Raw genomic sequence first — 26250 nt, forward strand, 5'->3', positions numbered from 1 at the left:
TGGTATGACTGATAAGTTAGATCCAAAGGAACAAATGACTGTTTCTGTTGGAAGAGCATCTGGATTACTTTGCATTGTGGTTTTTCTAAGTTTAAGGTGATGATCATATAAATAGTTAACAGTAAGTTGGTTACACTATTTAAAGCTTTCAATCAGTGACAGATGACCTATTTGCCATTTGGACTTCTGGGAAAAACTAACAAAATAACTGCTTGGGGAGCTTGGAGAAAGTCTGAGCTGTGTTAAAGGAGCAACTGCTTCTGTCATTTCAGGAGAACTGCCTCCTCTCTCCCTTTCTCTGCCTTGGCTGGGACCAGGAATGGGGCTGCCAAGGTTGGATTTCTAACTTTCCCCTGAAACTGCTTTCTATGGAAAATGTTATTTCAGACATGAGAATTAAAAGCCCCCTCCTTTTATTCTGCAAGTCCAGGCTCTCTTTATTTTCCCCTTTCATTTATGGCAGGCTTGGACTTGTCTGGAATAAAACAAACGACCAAACATAACCTCAAAGGCATTCCTGCTGAAAAGTGCATCCTGGGGACAAATTATTAAAAAAAAAAAAAAAAGAAGAAGAAAGAAAAGAAGGAAACAGAAAGAAAAACAAAATGGTCATAGGTTCACAATATAGACGACATCTTTAAAGAGGTATTTTTTTTTCTCCCCACAAATAACTAGCTAGTTTAAATTACTGTTTGAGAATCTTTAAAGTCCAGTAAGTGAATTATTTCCCTTAACGTTAAGAAACCATGAAATCCAATTTTTAATATTCTTACAATCTAGTCCATCAAACACGAGACAACTTCTCTCTGAAAGTCCTTATTCTGTATTTCATCGTCAAACTCGTTTTCCCTATCTCTTGCCTCCATCGCTGTCTAGACACTCAAGCCAAGAAAGAATGAAGCGAAAATGTATTTCTGGGTTCCCCAAAGACTGGGGGCAGCTTTTGTGAATCGATTTGCCAGTTGTTAGTATGAGCTGGGTGGGCTTTGGGGACGGGAGAGTCTATGGTTTCGGGAAATCTTTTCTATACATTAGCTCACTTTCTTGGCGCACGCACCGAACTCTCAAAATAAAATCACCAAAAAAAAGAGAGACGAGGAGGCGTCGCCCATCCCTCCCTCCAGGCATCCCACGACCGCCCACTCCCGCAGCTCTGGTCTCATGGGATGCGCACGGGAGGAGCCGCGGGAATCGGCCGGGCGCGCAGGCCGCAGACGCCCTGCCGGCTCTGCGCCGCGAGGGGGCGCCCGGCTCTCCGGCGGGGCGGGGCGGGATCCGAGGGGAAAGCGCCGGTGCCCACCTTGCTCGCAGGTGCCCTTGCTGACCTGCGTGACGGCCTTCTCCCCGCGGCTCTCGGCCCTGAGGCTGGCGGCGCGCAGCTGGCAGCCGCTGGAGTAGGTGACGCCGTCGCTGCCGCACACGGGGTAGCGGCTCTTGCACACACACACGCCGCTCACCACCGGGCCGCCGGCTGCTGCCCCGGCTTTACCCTTCCGCCTCTTGCGGCTCTTCACGCACTCCATGCCCGGCGCGCAGTGCCCCCTGCCGGCGCCGCCGCCCCCGCAAGGCTCGCCCTCGCCGCGGGCGCACACCGGGCAGCAGCCGCACGCGTCGCGGGTCTCGCCCAGCTGGCAGCCCCGCGGGGGCAGGGGCGGGCAGGCGGCCGGCTCGCAGGGGCCGCAGGCGGCCGAAGAGGAGGAAGAGGAGAGGGGCAGCAGCAGGAGCAGCAGCCCGGCGGCGCCGAGGAGCAGGGCGGGCAGCGGCGGCCGCTCCATGGCGGGGCGCGGCGGCGGCGGCGGGCGCGCGAGTGAGCCGGGCCCCGCGGGCCCGCGCTTTAAACCCGGCCGCGGGAACCACACCCCGGGGCGGCGAGAGCGGGGCCGCCCGGCCCGGAACCGCGGGGCTCGGGCGCGCCCCTGCTGGCGGGGCCGGGCGGCGCGGGCCCGGGGATGCTCGGGCTCACGCCCCTCGGCCTTGGGTTTCAGCTCCGAGCGCACCCCGCCGGGTCCCGCTCGGCCCCTTGCTCCCCCGGGCTGCGTGCACCCCATCCTTGGGGAATCGCCCGCAGTGAAAACAGCTCCCTCACACCCTTGTTCCTCGGCTCTCGCAGCCCGAATATTCATACTTCTTCGTAACAACTTTGGGATTGCCTCCTGTGTAATCCATTATATTCTCGTGGGTCTGGGAGACCTGAGTGTTGATCGCTCTGCGGTTTGCGAAGCTCTTTTAAGAACAATTCGTTTTCCAAACCCACTTGGAGGTTTTGTGTCCCGGTTGGCCACAGGCCCGGTGTGGTCTTGGGTGCCAAGCTTAAAGGACAGATTGTTGCCAACCGCTCCTCTTTCTGGAACCTCATAACTGCCTGCTCCCCCTGTGCTTTCTTATGTCAAGTTTTATCTGTTGAGTACTGGAACCCATGTGAGAGCTGGTTGTGTCCTCAGTTTATAATGTGTGGTGCTGGACTGCCATCAAACCCCTCTGGAGGCCTGAGCACGACTTGGGCGGGTGCGGCCACTGAGGACCCTAGAGCGCCCCAATTTTCACCAGTCATTCTGTTGAGGTTTTTATTTTTATATAAATGACTGACGACTCCCCGTCAGTCTTCCTGAAAAGTACAGTGGAAACTCAACTTCAAAGCCTTTTTCCAGGAGAAAGGGCTCCATAAATCCTTCTTATTAAGCAGACTTTTAAGTTGTTTCCATGTTTATGAAACTTCCAGCACTGCCGTGCGTGTCATTCTACACATTGCATTTGAATTCTTTGAATTCTTTTTTCTTAGCATAAATCCAAGGGTTAGGATTGCTAACTCAAAGTGTGCAGTTCACCGTTCCACCAGCAGTCTCTAGATGTCACTCTCACCAGAGTCTTCCTAGGATAATTATTGTACATTTTTGGGGGGGGAAATTAGTCACAAAATTCAGAGAATAAAATATCAAGCACCCTCCTATCTGGAAAACTTAGCTCTTATTCACTGGCCTCTCCTCAGCATATTCTAGAAGAGTGGCACTTTTTTCTTTTAAAGGTCTATGTTGACAAGAAAATTGTTTATAAAACAATGGAAAACCTTCAAAGCAGATTATTCGTAAGCGTTCTTACCTTTGTCCCCCAGTTACAAAGTTTACACGATCCAGTCTACTGTCCCAAACTGAACCAAATGCAGACAGGGCACTCTGATACTGCCTATGCTATTTCAATTTTATGAATTCCGGGGTCAAGGTCCAGTAAGTTGACTTCATGACCCGCTGTGACTATTGTAGTTTTCAGATCTCCAGAACCTGAGACAAGGATTCCTGTGCAAGTCTTTACCTGAGGTCAGGATGAATCAACTGAGGGGAGGGGGCAGAGGCAGGAGGAGGTGAGCAGGAGGGAAGACAGCCAGTAAAGGTGATTGATTATCAAGTCGACTCTGGGCAGGGTAGGCTCTGTGACCAGAATCATCTGCCCTCAGACTGTATAAAGTTTTGCGTAGGGAGGGTTTGGAGTAGGGGCGGGCACTGACAGCAGCTGCACCGCTAAGGGCTGTACCTGACAGTGTTTTCCACACCCCGAGTGGAGTCAGCGGTGAGAACACAAACGCGTGGCACAGCAGTGTCTCTTCGATGGGGGGACCTCATTGCCCAGCAAGTGGAAGAGCAAGCAGGGTTTTTATCACTGAAGGGGGTGCCTTGGCTCTGTGTGATGACGCCAATCTGGAGGACTTGTAAATAGAGCGATGTGATTATTCAGAAGAAGGAGAAAAGGCAGGAAAGGGGAGTCTTTACAAAGAAACTTGACAGCTCCTGCCTTCCAAGAAGGAAGATACTGTTTCCCATTCGGCTTCAGTTCTGGTGAGACAAAAAACCTAGATGTGTGGACAAGATATGTTCTCTGCAAATAGAAGAATTTTACTTCTTCCTGTTTCATCATCTGGATGCCCTGTATCTCTTTTTCCTGCCTAATTGCCCTGGTTAGAACCTCTAGCATTACTATATATATATATATATATATATGCAATATATGTATATATATTATATAAATGTTATATAATAGAAGTGGTGAGAGTAGGCATCTTTGCCTAGTTCCTGATCTCAGAGGGAAAGCATTCAGTCTTTTGCCGTTAAGTAAGATGTTAGCTGTGGGTTTTTCATAGATGTTCTTGTTACATTGAGAAAATTGCCTTCTATTTCCAATATGTGGAGTGCTTTTATCATGAAGAGGTATTGCATTTTGTCAAATTCCTTTTTTGCATCTATTGAAATGATCAATAAAGATGTATTTTATTCTATGATATAATGTATTACATTAATTGATTTTTGAATGTTAAACCAAAATTGTCTTCCTGGAATAAATTTCACTTGGCCATGATATATAGCCCCCTTTTTAAATGTTTCTAGATGGGATTTGCTAATATTTTGCTGAGGATTTTTGCATCTGTTTTCATAGGAGATATTGGATTATAATTTTCTTTTTGTGTGGTGTCTTTGGTTTTGATATCTGGATAATAGTGGTTTTGTAGGATGAATCAGAAAGTATTTATCTTCTGCATTTTTTGGAAGTTTGTGAAGAATTGGTACAATTCTTCTTTAAATGGTTAGTAAAATTCAGTGAAAGACTTCCCAAAGAAAGGCAATGCCAAAGAATGTTCAAACTACCACACAATTGCACTCATCTCACACGGTAGTAAAGTAATGCTCAAAATTCTCCAAGCCAGGCTTCAGCAATACGTGAACTGTGAACTTCCAGATGTTCAAGCTGGTTTTAGAAAAGGCAGAGGAACCAGAGATCAAATTGCCAACATCTGCTGGATCATGGAAAAAGCAAGAGAGTTGCAGAAAAACATCTAGTTCTGTTTCATTGACTATGCCGAAGCCTTTGACTGTGTGGATCACAATAAACTGTGGAAAATTCTTCAAGAGATGGGAATACCAGACCACCTGACCTGCCTCTTGAGAAACCTGTATGCAGGTCAGGAAGCAACAGTTAAAACTGGACAAGGAACAACAGACTGGTTCCAAATAGGAAAAGGAGTACATCAAGCTGTATATTGTCACCCTGCTTATTTAACTTATATGCAGAGTATATCATGAGAAACACTGGGCTGGAGGAAGCACAAGCTGGAATCAAGATTGCTGGGAGAAATATCAATAACCTCAGATAGGCAGATGACACTACCCTTATGGCAGAAAGTGAAGAGGAACTAAAGAGCCTCTTGATTGAAAGAGGAGAGTGAAAAAGTTGGCTTAAAGCTCAACATTCAGATAACTAAGATCATGGCATCCGGACCCATCACTTCATGGCAAATAGATGGGGAAACAGTGGAAATAGGGGCTGACTTTATTTTTTGGGGCTCCAAAATTACTGCAGATGGTGATTGCAACCATGAAATTAAAAGACACTTACTCCTTGGAAGGAAAGTTATGACCCACTTGGACAGCATATTAAAATGCAGAGCCATTACTTTGCCAACAAAGGTACCTCTAGTCAAGGCAATGGTTTTTCCAGTAGTCATGTATGGATGTGAGAGTTGGACTATAAAGAAAGCTGATTGCTGAAGAATTGATGCTTTTGAACTGTGGTGTTGGAGAAGACTCTTGAGAGTCCCTTGGACTGCAAGGAGATCCAACCATTCTGTCCCAGAGGAAATCAGTCCTGAATATTCATTGGAAGGACTGATGTTGAAGCTGAAGCTCCAATACTTTGGCCATAGCTGACTCAATTGAAAAGACCCTGATGCTGGGAAAGATTGAAGATGAGAGGAGAAGGGGATGACAGAGGATGAGATGGTTGGATGGCATCAGCGACTCAATGGACATGAGTTTGAGAAAACTCCGGGAGTTGGTGATGGACAAAGAGACCTGGTGTGCTGCAGTCCATGGTGTCGCAAAGAGTCGGACACGACTGAGCAACTGAACTGAAAATTCAGTGAAGCCATCTGGGCCTGGGCTTTTTCTTCATTGGAAGTTTTTAGTTATTATTTCAGTCTCTTAACTTGTTATCGGCCTGTGTTAGTTTGCTATGGCTACCATAACACAGTACCACAGACTGGGTGGTTTGTACCACAGAGGCTGATTTTTTCACAGTTTTGGAGGCTGGCAGTCCACAATCAAGGTGCCAGCAGGGTTGATTTCCTCTGAGAGTCATAAGGGTAAGATCTTCACCACTTCAGACAAGTTGCCGCCCATAAAATCCTAAGAACCTTCATCTCTTCACTGAACAAGACTGCTACTTTACCAATTATAGCTTTATATTGCTCGTCTTCCTTCCTTATAGATATGTATTGAGATACTCAGTCACTGAATTATTTCTATCTAGGGCAAGCTCCCGGAGAAGGCAATGGCAAGCCACTCCAGTACTCTTGCCTAGAAAATCCCATGGATGGAGGAGCCTGGTAGGCTGTAGTCTGTGGGGTTGCTAAGGGTCGGACACAACTGAGCGACTTCACTTTAACTTTTCACTTTCACACATTGGAGAAGGAAATGGCAACCCACTCCAGTGTTCTTGCCTGGAGAATCTCAGGGACGGGGGAGCCTGGTGGGCTTCCGTCTATGGGGTCACACAGAGTCAGACATGACTGAAGTGACTTAACAGCAGTAGCAGTAGCAGCAGCAGGGCAAGCTCCGGCTTCTTTGAACCTTTCCCAACCAACCCCAAATCCCATAATAGTTTCTTTCTAACTCCCTGTTACTGGGACTTCCAGCAGTTCTGTATGGAGTCTATTCTCTCTTGCTACGATGAGTAATAAACCCACCTTAACTTGACTACAGGTATTTTCCTGGTGATCTTTGGATGAAAGGCAATGACACATGAGCTATCTCCTTTTAGTCCCTTCTCTTCTATCCAACTTCAGCAAAAATTTCTCCACCCCTATCCATATATGCTTAGTGGCTCAGTTGTCTCTGACTCTTTGTGACACCATAGACAGTAGCCCACCAGGCTCCTCTGTCAATGGAGTTTCTCCAGGCAAGGATACTGGAGTGGGTTGCCATGCTCTCCCTCGAAGGATCTTCCCAACTCCGGGATCAAACCCAGGTCTTCCGCATTGCAGGCAGATTCTTTACCATCTGAGCCACCAGAGAAGCCCAAGAATACTGAAGTGGGTAGCCTACCCCTTCTCCAGGGGGACTTCCTGACCCAGAAATTGAACCGGGGTTTCCTGCATTGCAGACAGATTCTTTACCAGCTGAGCTTTAGCCCCAGTCCATAGTACACTCTAATACCCTTCACTAATGGGTCCTCGTACCTGGCAAGCGTCCTTCTTGGTGGGGCATCTTTGAGACTTCTCTGGCCAGCAAACTTCAGTGGCATTTGTAGAAAACCCATGGTGCCATGCAGCCTACCCTGCTGTGTTTCTCTGTGCCCATCCTTCTCACCAAATGTCTAATTGGAAAATGGGATGTTTGTCTCCCTGTATTGCAATCATCACAAATACATTGGCTTCCCACTCTCCTTACTTGGCTTCTTTGGGAGGGGGCTGGGGAGAGGCATGGGAGAGGAGGAGAAGCCCCTTGCATCCTCCAATAGGCTTTTACCCCACAACCAACCTCCTTAGATAGAGTGGGGGTTAGTGTGCTGCTGGGGTTGATTGAGGTAGGGCTATTTAGGAAAAATTCGAGGAATAGTCTGCTCCAGTTCTTGGTGGCCCTTTTTCAGAATGTGGGAACACATTGTTTGGGTTATGCATCCTAGTGTCATTTTCAGGCAAGGAAAAGTTGTTCTATTCAACAGTCTGTAATAGTAATTATCTATCAGCTTTATCACCATCTCGCTTTTCCCCCTCTCCTTCCTCCTTCTTCATCATCATCAGTAAGATTTTCAGGTGGTGGGGTGGGAAATGGGTGGCCATCCTAGTCCAGAAAAAGAGCACATAAAAAGGAATGAAGGCAGTGGAGACCATATTGGTACATTCCAGCAACAAGAAGATGTCCAGCACAGCTGAAGGAAGGTGTGTATTGGGAGAAATGGGGGGAAATGAGTCTGGAAAGAGGGGGGATGTTAGATGACCGAGGATTGGCAGATCATGCCCAGGACTTTGAACTGAGACTTCTAGCTGACAGTGAGTTGCTGAAGGATGCAGGGAAGAGGCAAGATCAGGTTTGCAATGTAGGAAGATCAATACAGAGGTGGGAAATGGATTCAAATGGAGATGGACTTGAAGAAGGAATGTAATGTCCACAGTGCAGAGGCTCCCTGAAGCCTATGTAGTGGCTTCCTGTGAATTAGAAAACAGCACCCCAAATGAGCAGATGCAGCACTGAGGGTACAAAATTGGTAAGCAGCTGGCACCAAGAACAAGGAACATCTTTCTCCTGAGAAGAGGATCTAGCCCCACCAAGGTGTGTGGCCTGGCAGGTGGAGGGAAGGCTGAACTTTAGCCTCACTTGTTCCCTGGGCTGGGCGCCCTTGTGCAGTGTGCAAAGCCTTACAGGGAAGTTTGCTCTGGTGCCAACGCTGTCTGGTTCAGAATTGGCACTCAATTAAAAAGCTTGGAAAGTAAATGGATGAAAGGGAAGATCAGTTGGACAGCCTCAACCACCCACTACTGCCAACTATTACTGACATCCAGGCAGAAATCAATGAGAGCTTGGAGCAAGTTGTGACCGTGGGACTGCAGGGAATGGACCATATCATTTCTTATCCTTCTTGGACATATTTGTGAGTGCAAGGGGGGCACTGTTCATAATTACACTGGACAACAGGCATAAATCAAGATCGTCCTGGACACCAGGAACATATGGTCCTCCTAAGTAGAGGGGAAAGGATGGTTGAGGGATCTTTAAGAGGTAGAATCTATCAGGCCTCAGGAAGCATCTGACTGGGAAGCAACTCAAGAGAAACCTCAACATTTCTTGCATGGAAGATGAGATAATAGCTGTTGCAGAAGCAGGTTTGTGTTGGGGGAAGGAGATAGCCATTTGTAAGTGTTAATAGCCTATATGAGGAGAAGGCAATGGCAAGCCACTCCAGTACTCTTGCCTAGAAAATCCCATGGATGGAGCAGCCTAGTAGGCTGCAGTCCGTGGGGTCGCTAAGGGTCGGACACGACTGAGCGACTTCACTTTCACTTTTCTCTTTCACACATTGGAGAAGGAAATGGCAACCCACTCCAGTGTTCTTGCCTGGAGAGTCCCAGGGACAGGGGAGCCTGGTGGGCTTCCGTCTATGGGGTCACACAGAGTTGGACATGACTGAAGTGACTTAGCAGCAGCAGCAGCAGCCTATATGAAGCTGAAGCCCCAATAATTTGGCCTTCTGATGCAAATAACTGACTTATTGGAAAAGACCCTGATGCTAGGAAAGATTGAAGGCAGGAGGAGAAGGGGATGACAGAGGATGAGGTGGTTGGATGGCATCACCAACTCAATGGACATGAATTTGAGTAAACTCCGGAGCTGATGATGGACCAGGAAGCCTGGCTGTAATCCATGGGGTCACAAAGATTCAGACACGACTGAGTGACTGAACTGTACTGAATAGCCTATAAAATTCAGTATTAGAGACAGAAGTTGGAGGACTCTCTAGAGGTCATTGATTTTGGACATGCTGATTCTTTTTTAAATTAAGTAATTAATTAGGCCATATCGAGTCTTGGTTGCGGCATGTGGGTTCTTTCTTTGAAGGGCACGGACTCTCTAGTTGTGGTGTGTGGGCTCAGGAGTTGTAGTGCCCTGCCTTAGTTGCACCAAGGCATGTGGGATCTTGGTTCCGCAACCAGGGATCGAACCTGCATCCCCTGCATTGCAAAGCAGATTCTCCGGGAAGTTCCTGGCCATGCTAATTCTTTACAAAAGCAGGTCTGTCCTTTTTGGACAGTTCTAGAAAGGGAAGCAAGAGAAATTCTCTAATAATTATATCACATTGCTCTAGGGGTGCTTCAGGGCCCTGACTAAGAGTCAGCCCTTGAAGTTTGTTTTCTCTGTATGTGAAGTTTCTCAATGATAAAATCTTACTGTTTGATAAAGGACAGAAACTGATTTCTTATCAGCTTTCTATATCTGACCTCTTAAAGGCCTATTGCTATGCAGGGAAATAGCTAATGATATAATTGAAAAGGCGACAATAGCCTATAAAATTCCATATTAGAGACAGAACTTGGAGGACTTCTCTAGAGGTCATTGAAAGCTAGCTGACGCAGGTGTGCTGTTAGCCCTGATCGTAGGTCATCGGGGGCACAGAGATAACCGAGAACTCTAAAAGATCATCGAGGAAGATGCTCTTGTTTGTATTCTGCTCTGTTATTTGACAGCCTTTCAAGATTTAAGAAAGTCACTGAATAGTAAGCCAACTTCCAAATATATGGAGTTGCAAAGAAAATGTCGGTTTAAGTTCTGGAGCTTCATTTACTGGCTTACTGTAGTAGATATATCACTTGAGGATCTGAAACATTTCACTAGGAGTTTCATTTCCTGGCTTAAAATTTATTATTTTACACCTTAACTTTGAATTGACGTAGACTTTTACATTTACATTCTTGTATAAAATAAATTAGAGAGCATTGCTTTTTGTGACAACAAGTAGGAAGAAATCTCTTTGGGTTATTCCATAATTAAGCTCCATCCTTTTTTGTTGTGGGGGAAATGATATGATCATTTGGTGGTAAATGATGCAGTGCCCTCACATTAATCTTCCAGTTGCCTGATTCCATAATTTACCTTGGCAAAGTAGAAGAATGACAAATAAAAAATGGCTCCTCAAGGTAAGTGGTGTGGGAGAATGTGAAACCAGGAGGGAAAAATCATTTTCAGGGCATAAGGGTTCAGTCACAAACTTCACTGTGAGTATAACTGTGCTTATGAAGAGGTTACATGGGTGTCTTTGAAAATTTGTGAGGATGTTTATCCTGAGTGCCTGGATCCCTTCCCTTCTGAACAGATCATCAGCTACAATCTTAAGAAGTTGAGTAACACATTTTCTTTCATTGATGCTGGTTTTTTCCTAAGCTTGTTAAGGGATTAGAATAGCCACATTCCTTTCAGTGATGCTAAAGATTGACTTTTTGAAAAGCTGATTACCCAAAGGACATGATTGTTGCTTTATTATATTCCTGCCATGGAGCTACCTCGCTGGGATGTCTGCCTCTTAGGGGAATAACAAGCTAATTCCAGTATCTTCAAACTCCATTACTATCAAATTTCAAATTAAAATCCCTTCATGCCTAGCCACTTCCCTTATTAGTACCTCGTCATCAGTTCAGTTCAGTTCAGTCGCTCAGTCGTGTCCGACTCTCCGCGACCCCATGAATCACAGCACGCCAGGCCTCCCTGTCCATCACCAACTCCCGGAGTACACTCAAACTCATGTCCACAGAGTCGGTGATGCCATCCAGCCATCTCATTCTCCGTCGTCCCCTTCTCCTCCCGCCCCCAACCTTTCCCAGCATCAGAGTCTTTTCCAGTGAGTCAACTCGTTGCATGAGGTGGCCGAAGTATTGCAGTTTCAGCTTTAGCATCAGTCCCTCCAATGAACATCCAGGATTGATCTCCTTTAGAATGGACTGGTTGGATCTCCTTGCAGTATAAGGGACTCTCAAGAGTCTTCTCCAACACCACAGTTCAAAAGCATCAATTCTTCGGCGATCAGCCTTCTTCAAGTACCTCGTCATAGTTTAATATAAATGCTTGCTTTTTAAGAGACATGGTGATGGGCCAGAACAGAGGGAATCCTAGAAAAGTGTTAAGACTTTCTTTTTGATTCTTGTTGAGTGAAATTATCTCAGGTCATTTGAGTATATTCTTGATGCCTTGTTGAGAAGTTAACATTTTAAAGTTTTCTCCAAGGTTCAAAGGTGAAAATTTTGTGCTGGAAACTATCCTGAAAGCCCATGAGATACACTGGTGGGCTGGCTTGAAAGTCAAAGCTTTCAGGGGTGGGGGAGGTTTCCCAGTGATCTTACTGCAGAAAAAGTAATTTGGGGATGAGATAGTCAAGAGAGGGGAGAGAGGATATGACTTTAAGAGAAAGGAACTCCTTGGCCCCCAGTGAAGTCACTGTGTGTGGTCCCAGGTCTCAGGAATCCACCTGGCAGGTTAGCACATAGCAGGGAGCTCTAGTGGAGGGTTGACCCGCCTCAGGGGTGGGAAGTAGAGCTGCTGAGTTGTCCTGGTAGGTGTGCAGTGAATGGCAGGGGGAGCTTTGTGGTGGCAATGATGTAGGTGTGGGAAAACCTTCTACCTCTTTAGCCATGGCAGTGAGGTGACAGCCATTCCAGAACCCAGGAAATCGACTTACTGTGGGAAAGTGACACTGTCCAGCTTCATGTGCCTCTCAGAAACCATCTTGCTAAATCTTTTTGGGTCACATTCTTTCTTAAAAATTATTTATGGCTTTGCTGGGTCTTCGTTGCTGTGTGGCCTTCTCATTGTGACAGCTTCTCTTGTTGCGGAGCACAGGGTCTGGGGCTCTTGGGCTTCAGTGGTTGCGGCACGTGGGTTCAGTAGTTGCAGCTGCTAGTCTCTAGAGCACAGGCTTAGTAGCTGCGGAGAGGCGCGCAGGCTTAGTTGCGCTTTGACGTGGAATCTTCCTGGATCAGGGGCGGAACCTGTTTCTCCTTCATTGGTAGGTGGATTCTTTACCAGTGAGCCACCAGGAAAGCCCCACTGGGCCACATTCTTAACCTGATTCTATTGCACTAGTGTTTGCAGGAAGAGCTCTTCGGGGACTGGGTTAGAGCTCTTCTCAGGTGTAGTTGCATCAACCGTTTAGAACATATACAATTCTTTACCTGGGTTCTCTTGAGGCAGCTCTGGTTAGTCGAGGTTTTATTCTCGAATAAATACTGTTGATTTACCACCCCCAGTTGATAGAAAAAATGCAATACTTCTTACAATTTTCTTTCTTTCCCCAACAAGGATTGAACCCTTACCCCCTGTAGTGTGGAAGTGTGGAGTCCTGACCACTGAACCACCAGGGAATTTCCTGACAGTTTTATTTATAAGGTACTTAAAACCTGTCCTCCAGTTGCATCCCTCCACCCTTCTCCTTTGACCTGCCTGATTCGCCAAACCGGAAGGCTTCCGGTTTCTGGGACATACCATCTTCTCTAGGCTTCCCATGTGCTGTTTCTGCTTCCTGTTGTTCCCTGGAGAAACTGAGCATTCATCTCCTTCCCACGACCCTGTTTTCTCTGTCTGCCTCCTTTGCCTGTCTCCCTTCAGGGGGAGGTATTTCTGACCCCAGCCATGTCTGAACTCCCACGGTTTGTCGGCAGGTCTGTCTGATGCCCGCCTGCCCACATGCTGTCTGTGTTGGCCACTCCACAGGTTCAGTCCCTCCCTTCTGAGCGCGCACTTGAACTTCTTGTCACCTACGTGTGTCATATTCTCCATGTGCGCGTCTACACCTTGGGCTGTGTCCCTCCACATCCTCTGAGTTGGTTTGCCCCCAAGGGCTTCCTTCCTTTCAGTAAGCACATCAAATCCCAGCTTCCAGTCTTTCCCAACCCACCCATCCTGCCTTCACCAAGGATTTTCTCTTTCCATGGGGGCTTTTGGGGTAGGAGGAAAAATAAACTCTGACTGGAATTTGCTTGTCAGAACCTTCTTTTCTTTTGGAGTCTATTTTTAAAACATTCAGGGCTTGGGGGGTGGGTGGGTGTGTGAAAACCATCCTCAAAGGGTTAAGGCATTCTGCTCTGATCCCCTAGAGCCTCCTTGCCTCTCCCTTGGGTCTCGGCTCAGACATTGCTCTCCGTGGGAAGAACATCTTCTAACCTCAGGTCTGGTGGAGTGACCTCTCTTGGCCATATTCTACCCCTTAGATTCATTGAGCTGTATCCAACCAAGACTGTGCAATCTCAAGGATGATGACTGGCTTTGAAAACTGATTTACTACTAATGCTCTGGCAGTCAGCCCGATAGGAGCATGCATGCATACGTGTGTGAAGGCAGGAATGAACGGCTTCTCTGTATGACTTCCACTGGTGAGCCCTCTGTTGGCAAAGACATCTCAGTCACCATACATTCTTTAGACTCTGTGTGTGTGTCTGTGTGTCTGAGGGGGTTCCTTTCTTCTCTTATTCCAGTTTCCAGTCATTTCTAACTGTATGATCTTGAGTGAGTAACTTCACTTCTCTGTGCTTCAGATTTTTCATCTATAAAGTGAGGATAAGAGTAGCACTTTTCACGAGCTTGTAGGGACATCAAGTGAACTAATACACATAGAACACTTAAAATAGTGCTTTGGATCTAATTAACCACCAATAAATGTTATTTTTCAATCATTTCCTGTACATTCCTTGCTGCTTTCAAAGGGTTACTAAATCAATGATTTTGTCAAAATTGATGGAATAAAATATTGTTGGACCTTTTCCTCTCACTAGGTTGGGGGGAGTTATGTGAACACAGCTTCATTTTCTTGTTTTTTTGATTCTGCATTTGACTCCTCCTGTGTTTTTTGGAGGGACTCGGGATACTGACGAGGGTGGGTGGATAGCTCTGTTGGTAGCCTTTAGGGCTAAATGGCTTTGCAAGCCACATTTAGGATATTAGTAATACCTGAGGTTTGAGACTTAAGTTTGAAGATGTTTTAACAGTTTTACAAGGACCTCCCCATTAAAAAAACAAAACAACAAGCCAACAGAAAAACACAACCTTACATGAACGCTAATGAAATGGTGCCTGGGACAAGATGAAAACTTATTTGTGTAGGGCTGGTCTTCCTAGCCTGACTTGCAAGACTTATAGGCGGGATCTCTGAGCCACTGCTGATGCAAAGTCCTCTGGAGAATAGTCTGCATTTCTTGAAAAGCCCTGCTTCCTCCGTGCCCATGGAGTTCTTCAGTCTCAGGGTTGCTGCTTTAGGATCTACTGAGGTTTGTGGATCCTCCTTCCTCATCCTTTTAAAAGAAACAAAAAGGCCGAGGTTCCAAGGCATCAAAGGGCTTTCCCATTGCTCTTTAATTCTCTGTCTCAAAGAGTAGGAAATGACATTTGAATATTCCCCACACCAATTTCAGCCCCCTAGTGGTGAGATACCTTTTCCCCCCCACAAGGCTAAATAGCTCTAGTCTTTCACTTTTAAGGGCAGCGTGGACACAGAGAGTTCTGCACACACAAACAGAGGCTGATTCAAAGGGATTGGGGCAGGGCGGTTTTTATCCCTTTTTATTATCTCCTATGCATCGAGTTGACTCACTGGAAAAGAGTCTGATGCTAGGAAGAATTGGGGGTGGGAGGAGACGGGGACGACAGAGAATGAGATGGCTGGATGGCATCACCAACTGGATGGACATGAGTTTGAGAGAACTCCGGGAGTTGGTGATGGACAGGGAGGCCTGGCGTGCTGTGATTCGTGGGGTTGCAGAGAGTCGGACACGACTGAGCGACTGAACTGAACTGAACTGAACTGATGTGGCAGAAGTGATGATTAGTGTCAACATCCAATTTGAATTTAATTACTTCATTGGAAGCCCCTTCATAGATAAGTCCACCTCTGCTCTGCAGTAGCAGCGTTGAACAGTAAGCTGACACAACTTTTGTGGACAGATGTCTTCCAGGAATCAGAGAAGCATTATATGTTCCACCTGTTGCACTATTTGCCCTTTTGGAGAAGGTGATTGCATATCTGAGATCAACTTGCTTAATATTCGTAGATTCTCAGTTCCCTCTTCTCTTCCAGAGAGAGGAAACATTGTTAATTTTATAGTGAGTGTTGCAGGGGGTGGGGTGGTGGGGTGGTGGTGGTGATGTCTTAGGAATTTGATGAAGCAGAACCTTGATAAGAAAAGCCAGTAGATACTTTGGAAATGTCCTGTCATTCTGTCCCGAATAATGGAGGGGGTGGTGGTTGTATTAGCTTTCTATTGTTGCCTAACAAATTAACACAAGTTTAGTAGCTTGCGTGACTGATTGGGTTCTCTGCCTAGGCTGAAATGAGTGTGGGTTGGTTTGGGTTCTTTTCTAGAGAATTCAGGGCAAGAATCCAAGATCATTCAGGTTGTGATAGAATCTAGTTCCTGTGGTTGTAGGACTAACGTCCCCACTTTGTTGCTGGTTGTTGGGTGGTCAGCTCTCGGTTCTTGCCTGTGGCTTTTTCCATCTTCAAAGCCAGTACTTGTCAAATCCCTCTAGTGCTTCAAATCTCTCTGACTTCTTCTGCCACCAACCACAGAATACTCTCTGCCTTTAAAGGGCTCATGTGGTTGCACTAGGCTCATCTGAACAGTCTCCTTATGATTAACTCAAAGCCAATTGTTTGAAAATATTTAAATTATATCTGTAAAATCTCTTGCCAGATAATATAATCAGGGACATGATATCTTATTATATTTATAGTCCTGGAGATTTAGGTGGGAAATCTTCGATGGTCATTTTAGAATTCTGCCTATAACAGTAATCGAGTATTGTTTTTTCAAATTAACTCTTCACTGAAGCCAAGCTTCTGTGGTTTCCCTTTATCACTTTTATGTACCTGTGAACTTCGCAGTTTGTGGCTTGTGCTCTGTCTTATCAATGGATTTTTTCCTGTGGTTCAAAGAGGGTGCCAGTCTCCCAGGGCACTGATTCCTGGGACTCATCTGTGGGTTTTGGACTTTGAGGTTTGGTGTTCCAAGCACCCATCTTGATTTGGACCACACAGGAAAAGCCATGAAAAGCAGATAGCAGTCAACAGAACCAGGGCTAACCTTCAAACCTGTGTGTTTTTAGTGTTAGAGGGAAAAAAGAAATTGCTGCTGTATTCACAGACTGATAATTATCTCATTAAATAACTTCTCAGACCTTGATTTAGCCATTATGAAAGATGTTTTGATCAAGAACATCTGGTGTTGTTTTCAATTAAATATTGTACCACTAAACTTTGATTAAAAACTGATTTAAAATTTTAATAGCCCCTTCTTTAGAAGATGGCTAAATGCAAAAAAGAAAAATGTCGCTTATTTAAATTGTTTCCCCCCCCCTTCTTTGTTGCTCTATTTTAGCCAGATTCCCATTAATGACTGTTTAAAACCCACACAGTTTTGGATGCAGTAAATCCAGATGCATAAATAAGATTACCATACCAATACTGCTGTTCTTACTCTTTTACTATTGATACCTCATTTTATTTTTATGCTTTAATTAAATTGAGTATATTTTATGTTTCAGTTTGCTTTAAAACAACTGCAGTGCATATAATTGACACTATTTCATCCTTGTTAGAAAGTGCTGAGTTGAATTAAACATACCAGTTCCATTTCCTTACATTTAATCTGTGGAAAAACTAAGACAGAAATAATATGAACTATATTTCTTTTCCAAGTTGCCTTGATAGGTGAAAATAATTAACCACTTATTAATTACTAATAAAGACTGAAATGAAATCTTTACTGTTATCATAACTCCTACCTATATAAAAATACTTAGTAGTATAAGGTAGTTTTACTTAGTAATTTTTCTCAGCTAATATGTAACAAATAAATACATTATTGCTATTTGATGTACTCCATATAAAGCATAAATCTTCAAGCACATATTTTAATATATTTTTACTTAAGATATCATGTCTAACTTAAGTATTTTGGGTGGGGAAATGACATTATGCCATGCTTGTGAAGAGCAGGCTTGGTAAACTTTTTGGTTAAGGGCTACATAGGAAATAGGGCTTCCCAGGTGGCACTAGTGGTAAAGAACCCACCAGCTAGAACAGGAGAGGTAAGAGATGCAGGTTTGATCCCAGAGGCAGGAAGATTCCTTGGAGAAGTGCATGGTAACCCACTTCAGTATTCTTGCCTGGAGCATCCTGATGGACAGAGGAGTGTGGCAGGCTACAGTCCATAGGGTAGCAAAGAGTCAGACATGACTGAAGCAGCTTAGCACGCACGCCTATAGGAAATATTTTCAACTTTGTGGGCAGTATGATCTTGAAACTATACAGATCTGTTGTTGTAGCATGAACGCAGCCAGAGATGATAGGTAAACAAGTGAATGTGGCTGTGTTCCAACAAAACCTTATTTACAGAAACAGGTGGTGAGTCTGGGGTTTGACCCATGGGCTGTAGTTTGCTGAGTCTACTATCAATGATAATAACCAAGCACTGGCTAATGTCCACAACTGAGAAAAATCAGTTGGTCAATTGATGGATTAGGGTCTGATTGGGGTCCTAATTTTTGTTATCATAGATTTTTTTTTGCTTGCCTTTTGCAATAGTTTGTCTTAACTTAATCAATTGAGTCTCACATTGGAATTTCCTCCCACATCTTGCATTTTAAAATGGGCGTCTACAATACCTTTAGATCATCAAATTTTTGCACCTGGTCTTATATCCCTGGATATAAGTGTCTCCTAGTTTATAGCCTATGAGAACTTGAATAGAAATTGTTATACTACTGTTGCATGAAAACTGTATAAATCTTAATTATGTTGAATTGGTTCATAGTGCTTTTCAAATCTACTATAACCTTCTGCATGTGTGCATACTCAGGCTCTTCAGCCATGTCTGACTCTTTGTGACTCTATGGACTATAGCCCGCCAGGCGCCTCTGTCCATGGGATTCTCCAGGCAAGAATACTGGAGTGGGTTGCCATGCCCTCTTCTAGGGGATCTTTCTGACCCAAGGACTGAAACTGCATCTCGTATGTCTCCTGCATTGGCAGGTGGGTTCTTTACCAATAGCACCATCTGAGAAGCCCACCACATCATTCTACTTCTGTGTATATTCATTCTATTAACTTTCGAGAGTTTGATAGTGAAACTCCAACTAAAAGTCTTAATTTATCCACTTAAAAAATAATTGTCCTATATAATGGAACTATATGTAACCTTGTTCTATATTTTCCAAGTCTCTTGGAAATGTGTTATCATATTTTCATAATCAAAAAAGAAGAAAGTGGGAGTCTAGGGAATTTCCTTGTGGTCCAGTGGTTAGGACTCTGTGCTTTCACTGCCAAAGTTCAATCCCTGGTTGGGGAACTAAGATTCTACAAATCACAAGCCTCACTGTGTAAGCAATAAATAAATAAGTGGAAAAAAAATTAATTGGGAGTTCAGGCTCATCATTTCTACAAGTCTAATAGAAGTCCACAAATAATTCTCCTGATTAAAATATTCTCTTTGATGGTTCAGACTATATTCAGACAACATATTTATTTTACACACAAAGTTGTCCAAAGCCAAGCTGGAATTTGCAAGTCTCAGTTCACATGATTGTATTTTAGGTTTAGTGCCAGTTTGAGGTGGGAAGAGGATCAAGCACAGTGAAGAAGCCAGGAAGCATTTCTTGAATGGAACTTGGGAACTGAATATTGTTATTTTGCTGGTGAAAAAACAAGAAGGATATTTATCCCTACCTTTGACTCATGGCAATGGATTTCCCCTCATATACAAATGTGCCTGTTAAATGCAATAGGAGCCTGGCCCATGCTCACGGGTCCCACAGTGCTGCCTGTTGCTTTCTGTGGGCACAGCACTCTTATTCAAGAGTAGTCACTGACATCTACAGTTGCTTTGTGGCAGAATAGCTGTGTCCTGGTCTGGAGTTGCTGACACAAATGTTATTTATTAAGGGCATATCACCTCAATGAAAAGGCAGATTCTGGACAATGTTAGTTTTCAGAAAAGTGTTCATCTAACACTTGACAAACAGTTTTCCTATATGCCTGGGCTGAGGTGGGCTACACAGAAACAAAATTGCCTTTAAAGCACTAATATTTTGTCATACAGGTAACATTGCCTTACATGTTTAAACCATACAGTGTTAAATATCAATCTGCAACAGATTGGGGGAGGCATTAATAATACTTATACCCACCGTTTCATGAAGGGTCCATCATGTTCTAGGAATTTTGAACGTGTTTTCTTTAATCCTTACAATAATCATACGAGACAGGAATTATTAGCACCATCTCACCTATATGGAGGCTTGGAGATTTTAAGTGACTTGCCAAAGATGGCAAAGCTGGTAAATGGTGGAGCTGGAATTCATGCTTTGGAAGCAAAGCCCTTGTCTTTCTCTTATGATAAGTGTTTTGACAGGGATTCAGGCCAGTGCTTCTCCATGACCACGCCCTACCTCAGAGCAGTTAAGTCACAATCTCTAGATTGGGGTCTGGACTTGGATAGTTTTCAAAAGTACTCAAGGTGACATTCATCACTGGTCTCAGGGGAGTGGTCTAGTGACACCTGCATTTGGGTAAAGGCTGGGCTTATCCTGGTTGTTAAAAAGCACAATTAATCTATGTCACCCTTGAAGATCCCTTGGAGGAAGGCACAGCAACCCACTCCAGTATTCTTGCCTGGGAAATCTCATGGACAGAGGAGCCTGGTGGGCTACAGTTTGGGTTTGTAAAGACCTGGCCACAACTTAGTGACTAAACAGCAGCAGTAGCTCACTGCCTCTGTCTGTGTCCTATGAGCTGCTGCAGCCATCTCCAGTAGCCTCTTAGGAATCCATGACCTCTCCAAGAACACACTCATGGTGCATCCTCTTGCATCTGGCATGGATGTCACATTCATCTCTAGCTTACTTTGAGTCTTTGGGTTACCAACTTTGGGGTCTTTGTGTGGCATTTTGTTACCTGATTCTTGTCTTTCTCTTAGAAAGGAGTCTGGAGTAAGTCCCAAATAGAAGTTAAAACAAGGTGGTCCTTTGCCGGGGGGAAGAAGTGACTAACTTAGAATTGCAGAATCCAGAAAAGAAGTAAAATCTCAGTGAATTCTGAAGTGAGGCTATAGCATCTGCAGACTGATAGTGGGGCTGGGCTAGGTGGAGCAGGCCTTTCTGGTAGAGAGGGAACAGCTTGAGGCAAGATCTGGAAGTAGGGGATACAGAGTGAAAAAACAAAAAATGTTTTTTAACAAAAATTTTTGAGTGTGTAGTTTGAGCCAGGTGTATGCATGGTACATGGCCCATGTGAATGGGATAGAGAATGGGTTGCACACACACTTGTGTACATATGTGTGTAGTAGGAGGTAACTGCAAAGTGTCCAGCCCCCTCTGAGACAGGTTTCAGTATTTTCTCCATCCGGAGATCCCTCTAGAGACCCAGCACCTCCCATTCTTTTGAGAAGGGCTGTCTCTGACCCTTCCTCCATGACCTGGCTGATTGGACCAAGGGCAGATGTCAGAATTAAAGGCACAAGTCCACTGGTTGGCTAGAGCACCAAACGGATGATCTCTCTTGGGAATTTGAACCAATGATCACACAGATTTCACAGCAGAGGGCACTGGGTATGAAAGACCATGAGTTTACAGAGTGCTACCCTCTCATGCTGTTTTAGGGCCTAAGGCTACAGCAATGCACATAAGAAAGTCCTGTCTTCATCAAGCTTATGTTAAAGTGGGGAAACAGCCAAACAAATAAGAAAATGGCAGTGGTCATTGTCCTAGTCAGTTTGGGCTGCTATAACTAAATACCATAGACTGAGTGGCTTATAAACTACAGAACCTTGTTTTTCTCAGTTCCAGAGGCTGGGAGTCTGAGATTAGAGTGCCAGAGTGGTCAGGTTCTGGTGAGGACCTACTTCTTGATTTGCAGACAGCTCTCTTTTAGGTATACCCTCACATGGTGAAAAGTGGGCTATGTATCTCTTTGGCCTTGTCTTCTAAGGGCACTAATCCCATTCATGAGGGCTCCACCCTCATGGTCCAATTACCAAAGGCCTCACCCTAAATAACATCACAGTGGTGATTCAGTTTAAACATATGAGTTGGGGGGGGGAGGGGACACAACATTTGATACATTGCAGTGATAAAGGAAATGGAATGATAAAACAAGGTCATCTGATGGAGTATAATTGGGTGAGATAGATATCACATATGCGGGTGTCAAGGAAGGCCTTTCCAAGAAGTTGATAGAAGCAAGTGGGCAGAGGGCCCATGGCCACAAGTAGGAAAGTAGTTAACACACACACAGACACACACACACACACCCTCTTTTGAGCTAGCTAGACTGGGCCTCCCATTCTGCAAGCCAAAATGCTTCAGCTAAGAACAGGGATAAATGGAGGAAGATTCTGGATGGCAGTCTGCAGTTTTGGACCTTGCTCTGTCTCTGAAAGGGCTTTTGAGCAGTGTAGAGCGTGTCTTCATGCTCTAGTGTCAGGGAAAACATTCTTTTTTGAGAGTGGAAAGCTACTGATTGTACTGAAGCACGCCTTCCTTTGCCAACTGCTGGAACAAGAAAAACAACCACCGCCATCCTGACTGCCAGCAATCTGGCCAGCTACCACTTGTTCTCAATGCCTCTGCGCTGTGTTTAGCTTAGCTGGGCAGCTCCAACAGCACCTGGGATGCAAAAACATCCTGAATTTCTCCAAACACTGCAGTGGGACTGTCTAAACAGCACGATATTCAGGAAATAGTCATTATCTCCATACCTCCTGCATCCAGTGGAGTGGATTATTGGATGAGCTTCAGAGGGCAGCTCCAGTGAGTGCCAAGTCCTACCCACCTAGATCTTCCATCCACAGGGCTATGCTGCCAGTGGGGAGGTGGGGGCGACGGAGCCAGGCTGCTTCTCAAGATGTTGGAGAGGAATTTGGGCTTGATTCTTACTTCTGGGTGGGATCGTCTCTGCACATCAAATGAAATGTCTGCATCAGCACAAACAATGGGGGCAGATTTTCGAGGGAAGGGAAGAAACTGCTGCTTCTGCATATATTTTCCACAGGGGCTACTTTGGCCGACAACGGGGGGCGGGGAAGGTGGAGGTAGGCAGAAGAGTCTCGTCTCTCTTCACTTCCCGGGGAAAGAGAGGGGATACACTGTCAGCCGTCGCTGGTGTCTTCTTCCCTTCACTTCCTCTTTCCCTTCCACCCCTGGCAGTAATCAAAGCTGACCTCAGAGGGAAAGCAATTGCTATCCGCTTGGGCTGGATGAGGTTCTCATCAGAGACACAGAGGTTGGTAGTCAATAACTCTGTGAGACTTTAAAAATACTCTTCATTTTACAACCACGTACTGTCACCCTCTGGGGTACTCTGATGTGCACGCCTATGCTTTTGTGGCGGTTAAACTTTACTTAAAAGTCAAACCCTTTATTCATGTGAATTTTATAGAGCTGGATTAGGGAGTAGGTCAGCTGAGCTACTTCCTAGGGAGGCAACTATAATGGATTCTGGAATAAATCAGAAATAGGGTACTTTGAAACTCAGGTTTCCACTTGCTGTTATCTTCAGAAGCTTCAAAATGTTCATTGTTCCTAATCCTAGTGAAGTAGAGCCCTTCATGTGGAAACAAAAACAAAAGCACAAAAACACTTTTGGATGGTGATGGCCAATTTTGCTTTTGTGACTTCCGCACACATGAAGTTCACTCGGCCCCCACCAAGCCTGGCTGGCCAGCCAGCAACCGGCCGAAATTCTGAAACCCAACGACATGTCGCTGAGTCCCGCTTACTGAGGACAAATGCTTTATTTTGTCACATAAATTTTAAGCCCTTGAATGTCTCCTAAAATACGACTGACTTGGCTACATCCAGATTTGCATCCTAAATAAGAAACAAACATTTCAGAAAAATAGAACGTTTTGTTAACAGAATGACAAAACAAAACAGGATAAAAAGCTCACTGAAAAAGCCACATAAGCTGCTTTTATCCCAGTGAATCTGAAGGGCTGGGTCTGAGGGCACAATACTTTAGCAATTAGAAGTAATGGAAAATCAGTGAAAGGAAAGACAGCTGTAAATAAGTTGAAGGATTATGTTAATGATAACGATATGGGATTATCTGTTGTTCTGAACATACAAACACATATAATTTTAATCAGCAGAAGTCAGTTCATTTCTTTTTACTCTGACTATACACTTTCACTCAATATTTAAAGAATTGGCATGAACCACTCACCAGATCAGAGAGCCCATCTATCCTTGACTAGCCTGACTAGGTGGAATCCTCATATGTGCAGAATGAGAGTAAGGTCTCTCTGGTTGAAGTGGGAGCCGGAAGACCCACGGCCAACTCTCTCCTCCTGCCCTTGAAGTTGCTCTGTTTGGTCCTTGTCTGATGGTTCCTAATCTTCATCTCTTTCTCTATACTCTCTAGTCTGCACCAACTCCATTGTTGTACTTTCCACCACTTCTCAGCCGGTGGTCCCCAAATCCCAGTGCTCAGAGCAGCCCTGGACCCCAACAAAGTCCATACTACATGGCAAGTGGGGAGAGAAAACATATATCACCCTGCAGTGAGTTTTTGCAAAGCCAAATTAATTAATAATACAAACCATTTTTTTTTTCATCATGGGATGTCTACCCTACTTGTATTGTTGTTAAAAAATTCTTCCTTTTATGAAATGATGAGGATAGCAGATTAAATAAATCTTTTTGGAGGCTAAATATAAAATTGTTAACCCTGTGTTAGTTCTCAGGATTTTCATTAAAATTGTACTTGTCTGGAAAACTCTAAAATCTGGGCACCACTGTCTTAAGGTACAATTTAAAGACACTATGCTTTATTGGAAAAAAAGAAATATGTTTATTAAAAAATTTAGAAAAAAACAGATATGATAGAATTGGTGACACCAAAAGTATTAGTGTGTCAGTAATCACAGGTTTCCTCTCTCCCTCCCTCCTTTTTTGAGAAAGATGGGCTCTAGAGTTTTGCTGTGCTAACTGAGGAAATGTGAGGCTGCAGAAATGATTAGTAATAGAAGCTGGAGGAGCAAATAGATACATATGAAGTAGGTGGGATGGAAGTGCCTACACATTTGGCACCACCTCTATCTATAAAAGAAAAGAGACAGTGAATTTGGAAGCTTGGGGCAATTATTGGGTCCATTTAGTGTAGAGTAGTTTCTGTCATAGAGGCTTTGCTGAAAAGAGATGATAAAGAGGCCTTGAATACTTGCTTCATCTAAGTCTCAATTGAGTCGGGGGAACCGAGTCTGCTTTTACTTGGGGGAAAGAGAAAGATGATTAAATCATTAGTTAGACAAAGTAAGAGCTGACAGCAATGATAAAGCGTTGGTATATCTAAAGGGATTTTTTTTTTGTGTGTGTGTGTTCTGCTCTAACAGCAGTATTTTACACTTTAAAAGAAAAGAAAGTGACGTCAACTGATTTATCTTGCTGACTATATAAAGCATTAAAGAAGTTTTCACCAACACTGGACGATATTGGCTGGTATGGTATGTTTCTCCTCTTCCTATCTTCCATACTTCAAGTCTGTCTGCCCCCGGTCCTGTCTCCTTCATTAGGTACCTGGAAGCACCCAATGAAATGAGCTACAAGACTGGGAAGGCATGAACAACCTCTTTGCAGACTTAGTGAGGCTCCAGCAATGTCCTGTGGCATTTTACTTCTGTCCACTGAACCTCTTACTGGGACTGATTTTCTTTATGAACTGGATTGGTGTTTTACTTGCACTGACCCTGGAAAGTAGGTATCTGCAGTGTCTTTCTGCATTTCTTTTCTGAGACTCTCTTCCTGTTCTCGTGTCTGTCCCCAGTCAGGATATTTCATATTCTCATAAAGCCTTGTGCTCAGTGCGTATTTAGAGGACATCTCTGCTAAGGTGATATTTAGCCCTCCCCATGGTACTAGAATTTCATAGAGGCCGTTGAGGAAACCCAGTTTTACTGAAGTGTAATGAAACACATTTTTAATGGTAAAATTTTAGGTCCAATAGGCTCCTGGGGAAAGGTTTTAAGGGTAAACATTAGGAGCCCTTGAACTCTATCCTGTGAGAAACTTCATTCTTAAAATCCCTGAGCTCATTGGACTCCGATGTCCTAGGATTGTGAACGGAATGGGGCTGATGCTCAGACAGACGGACCATTCTAATCTGCTGCTGGCCTAACTACCTTCTGCAGCATTTACAATTATTCTGGTAGCCAAATTAGACAGTAATTCTTAATTCATCAGAAAGTAATAAAAATGACTGGTGCATTTGAGCAGCAAGGATGAAGTTTGGTCTGGCCTGGGGAGGGGGGAATGATGACACCTGGTATATATGCTGTCTTCCATTTGGTTCCATTCTCAGTCAAACAGAAACTGTGTACAACCTGCGGTAGGTCAGGACATCAGAGATTTAAGTTGTGACTGGGCCTGGAATATGGGGTGACTTCTGAGGAACTCAGTTCTACAAAAGTTTAAAGAATATGAGGACGCCTTTATCTTGGTCAAATGCAGACAATCAATCTGCCCTTTGCCTGTGATAAATTGGGACCTTCCAAGGGAAGGTCAAACAATCCAGGATGGAAAATTGGCTGCAGAGTGTCCAGCCTGACCTGGATGTAAAAATTTCTCCTGCCTTGTCTTGTCTCTTGCTGCAAATCATCCTGCGAGGAATAGGCAACAGCAACTTCAACTCTCACACATTTGAAGGATGGTGACTTGCGCATTATCCATGGTGAAAATCACAGCC

The 26250-nt window shown here is 44.5% G+C and overlaps 1 protein-coding gene across 1 annotated transcript in view; it reads right to left on the minus strand.

Moving 5' to 3' along the window:
• Nucleotides 1–1822, minus strand: part of IGFBP7 (insulin like growth factor binding protein 7) — an 82084-nt gene extending 80262 nt beyond the window's left edge. Inside the window, exon 1 of the mRNA XM_055434969.2 lies at nucleotides 1301–1822. Coding sequence (XP_055290944.2) covers nucleotides 1301–1775 — 475 coding nt within the window. The 5' untranslated portion in view covers nucleotides 1776–1822. The remainder of the gene's footprint in view (nucleotides 1–1300) is intronic.
• Between the last annotated feature and the right edge of the window lie 24428 nt (nucleotides 1823–26250).

The sequence above is a fragment of the Moschus berezovskii genome, chromosome 5, assembly GCF_049115385.1.
Source record: "Moschus berezovskii isolate FMDL1 chromosome 5, NW_MosBer_1.0, whole genome shotgun sequence".
NCBI lineage: Eukaryota > Metazoa > Chordata > Mammalia > Artiodactyla > Moschidae > Moschus > Moschus berezovskii.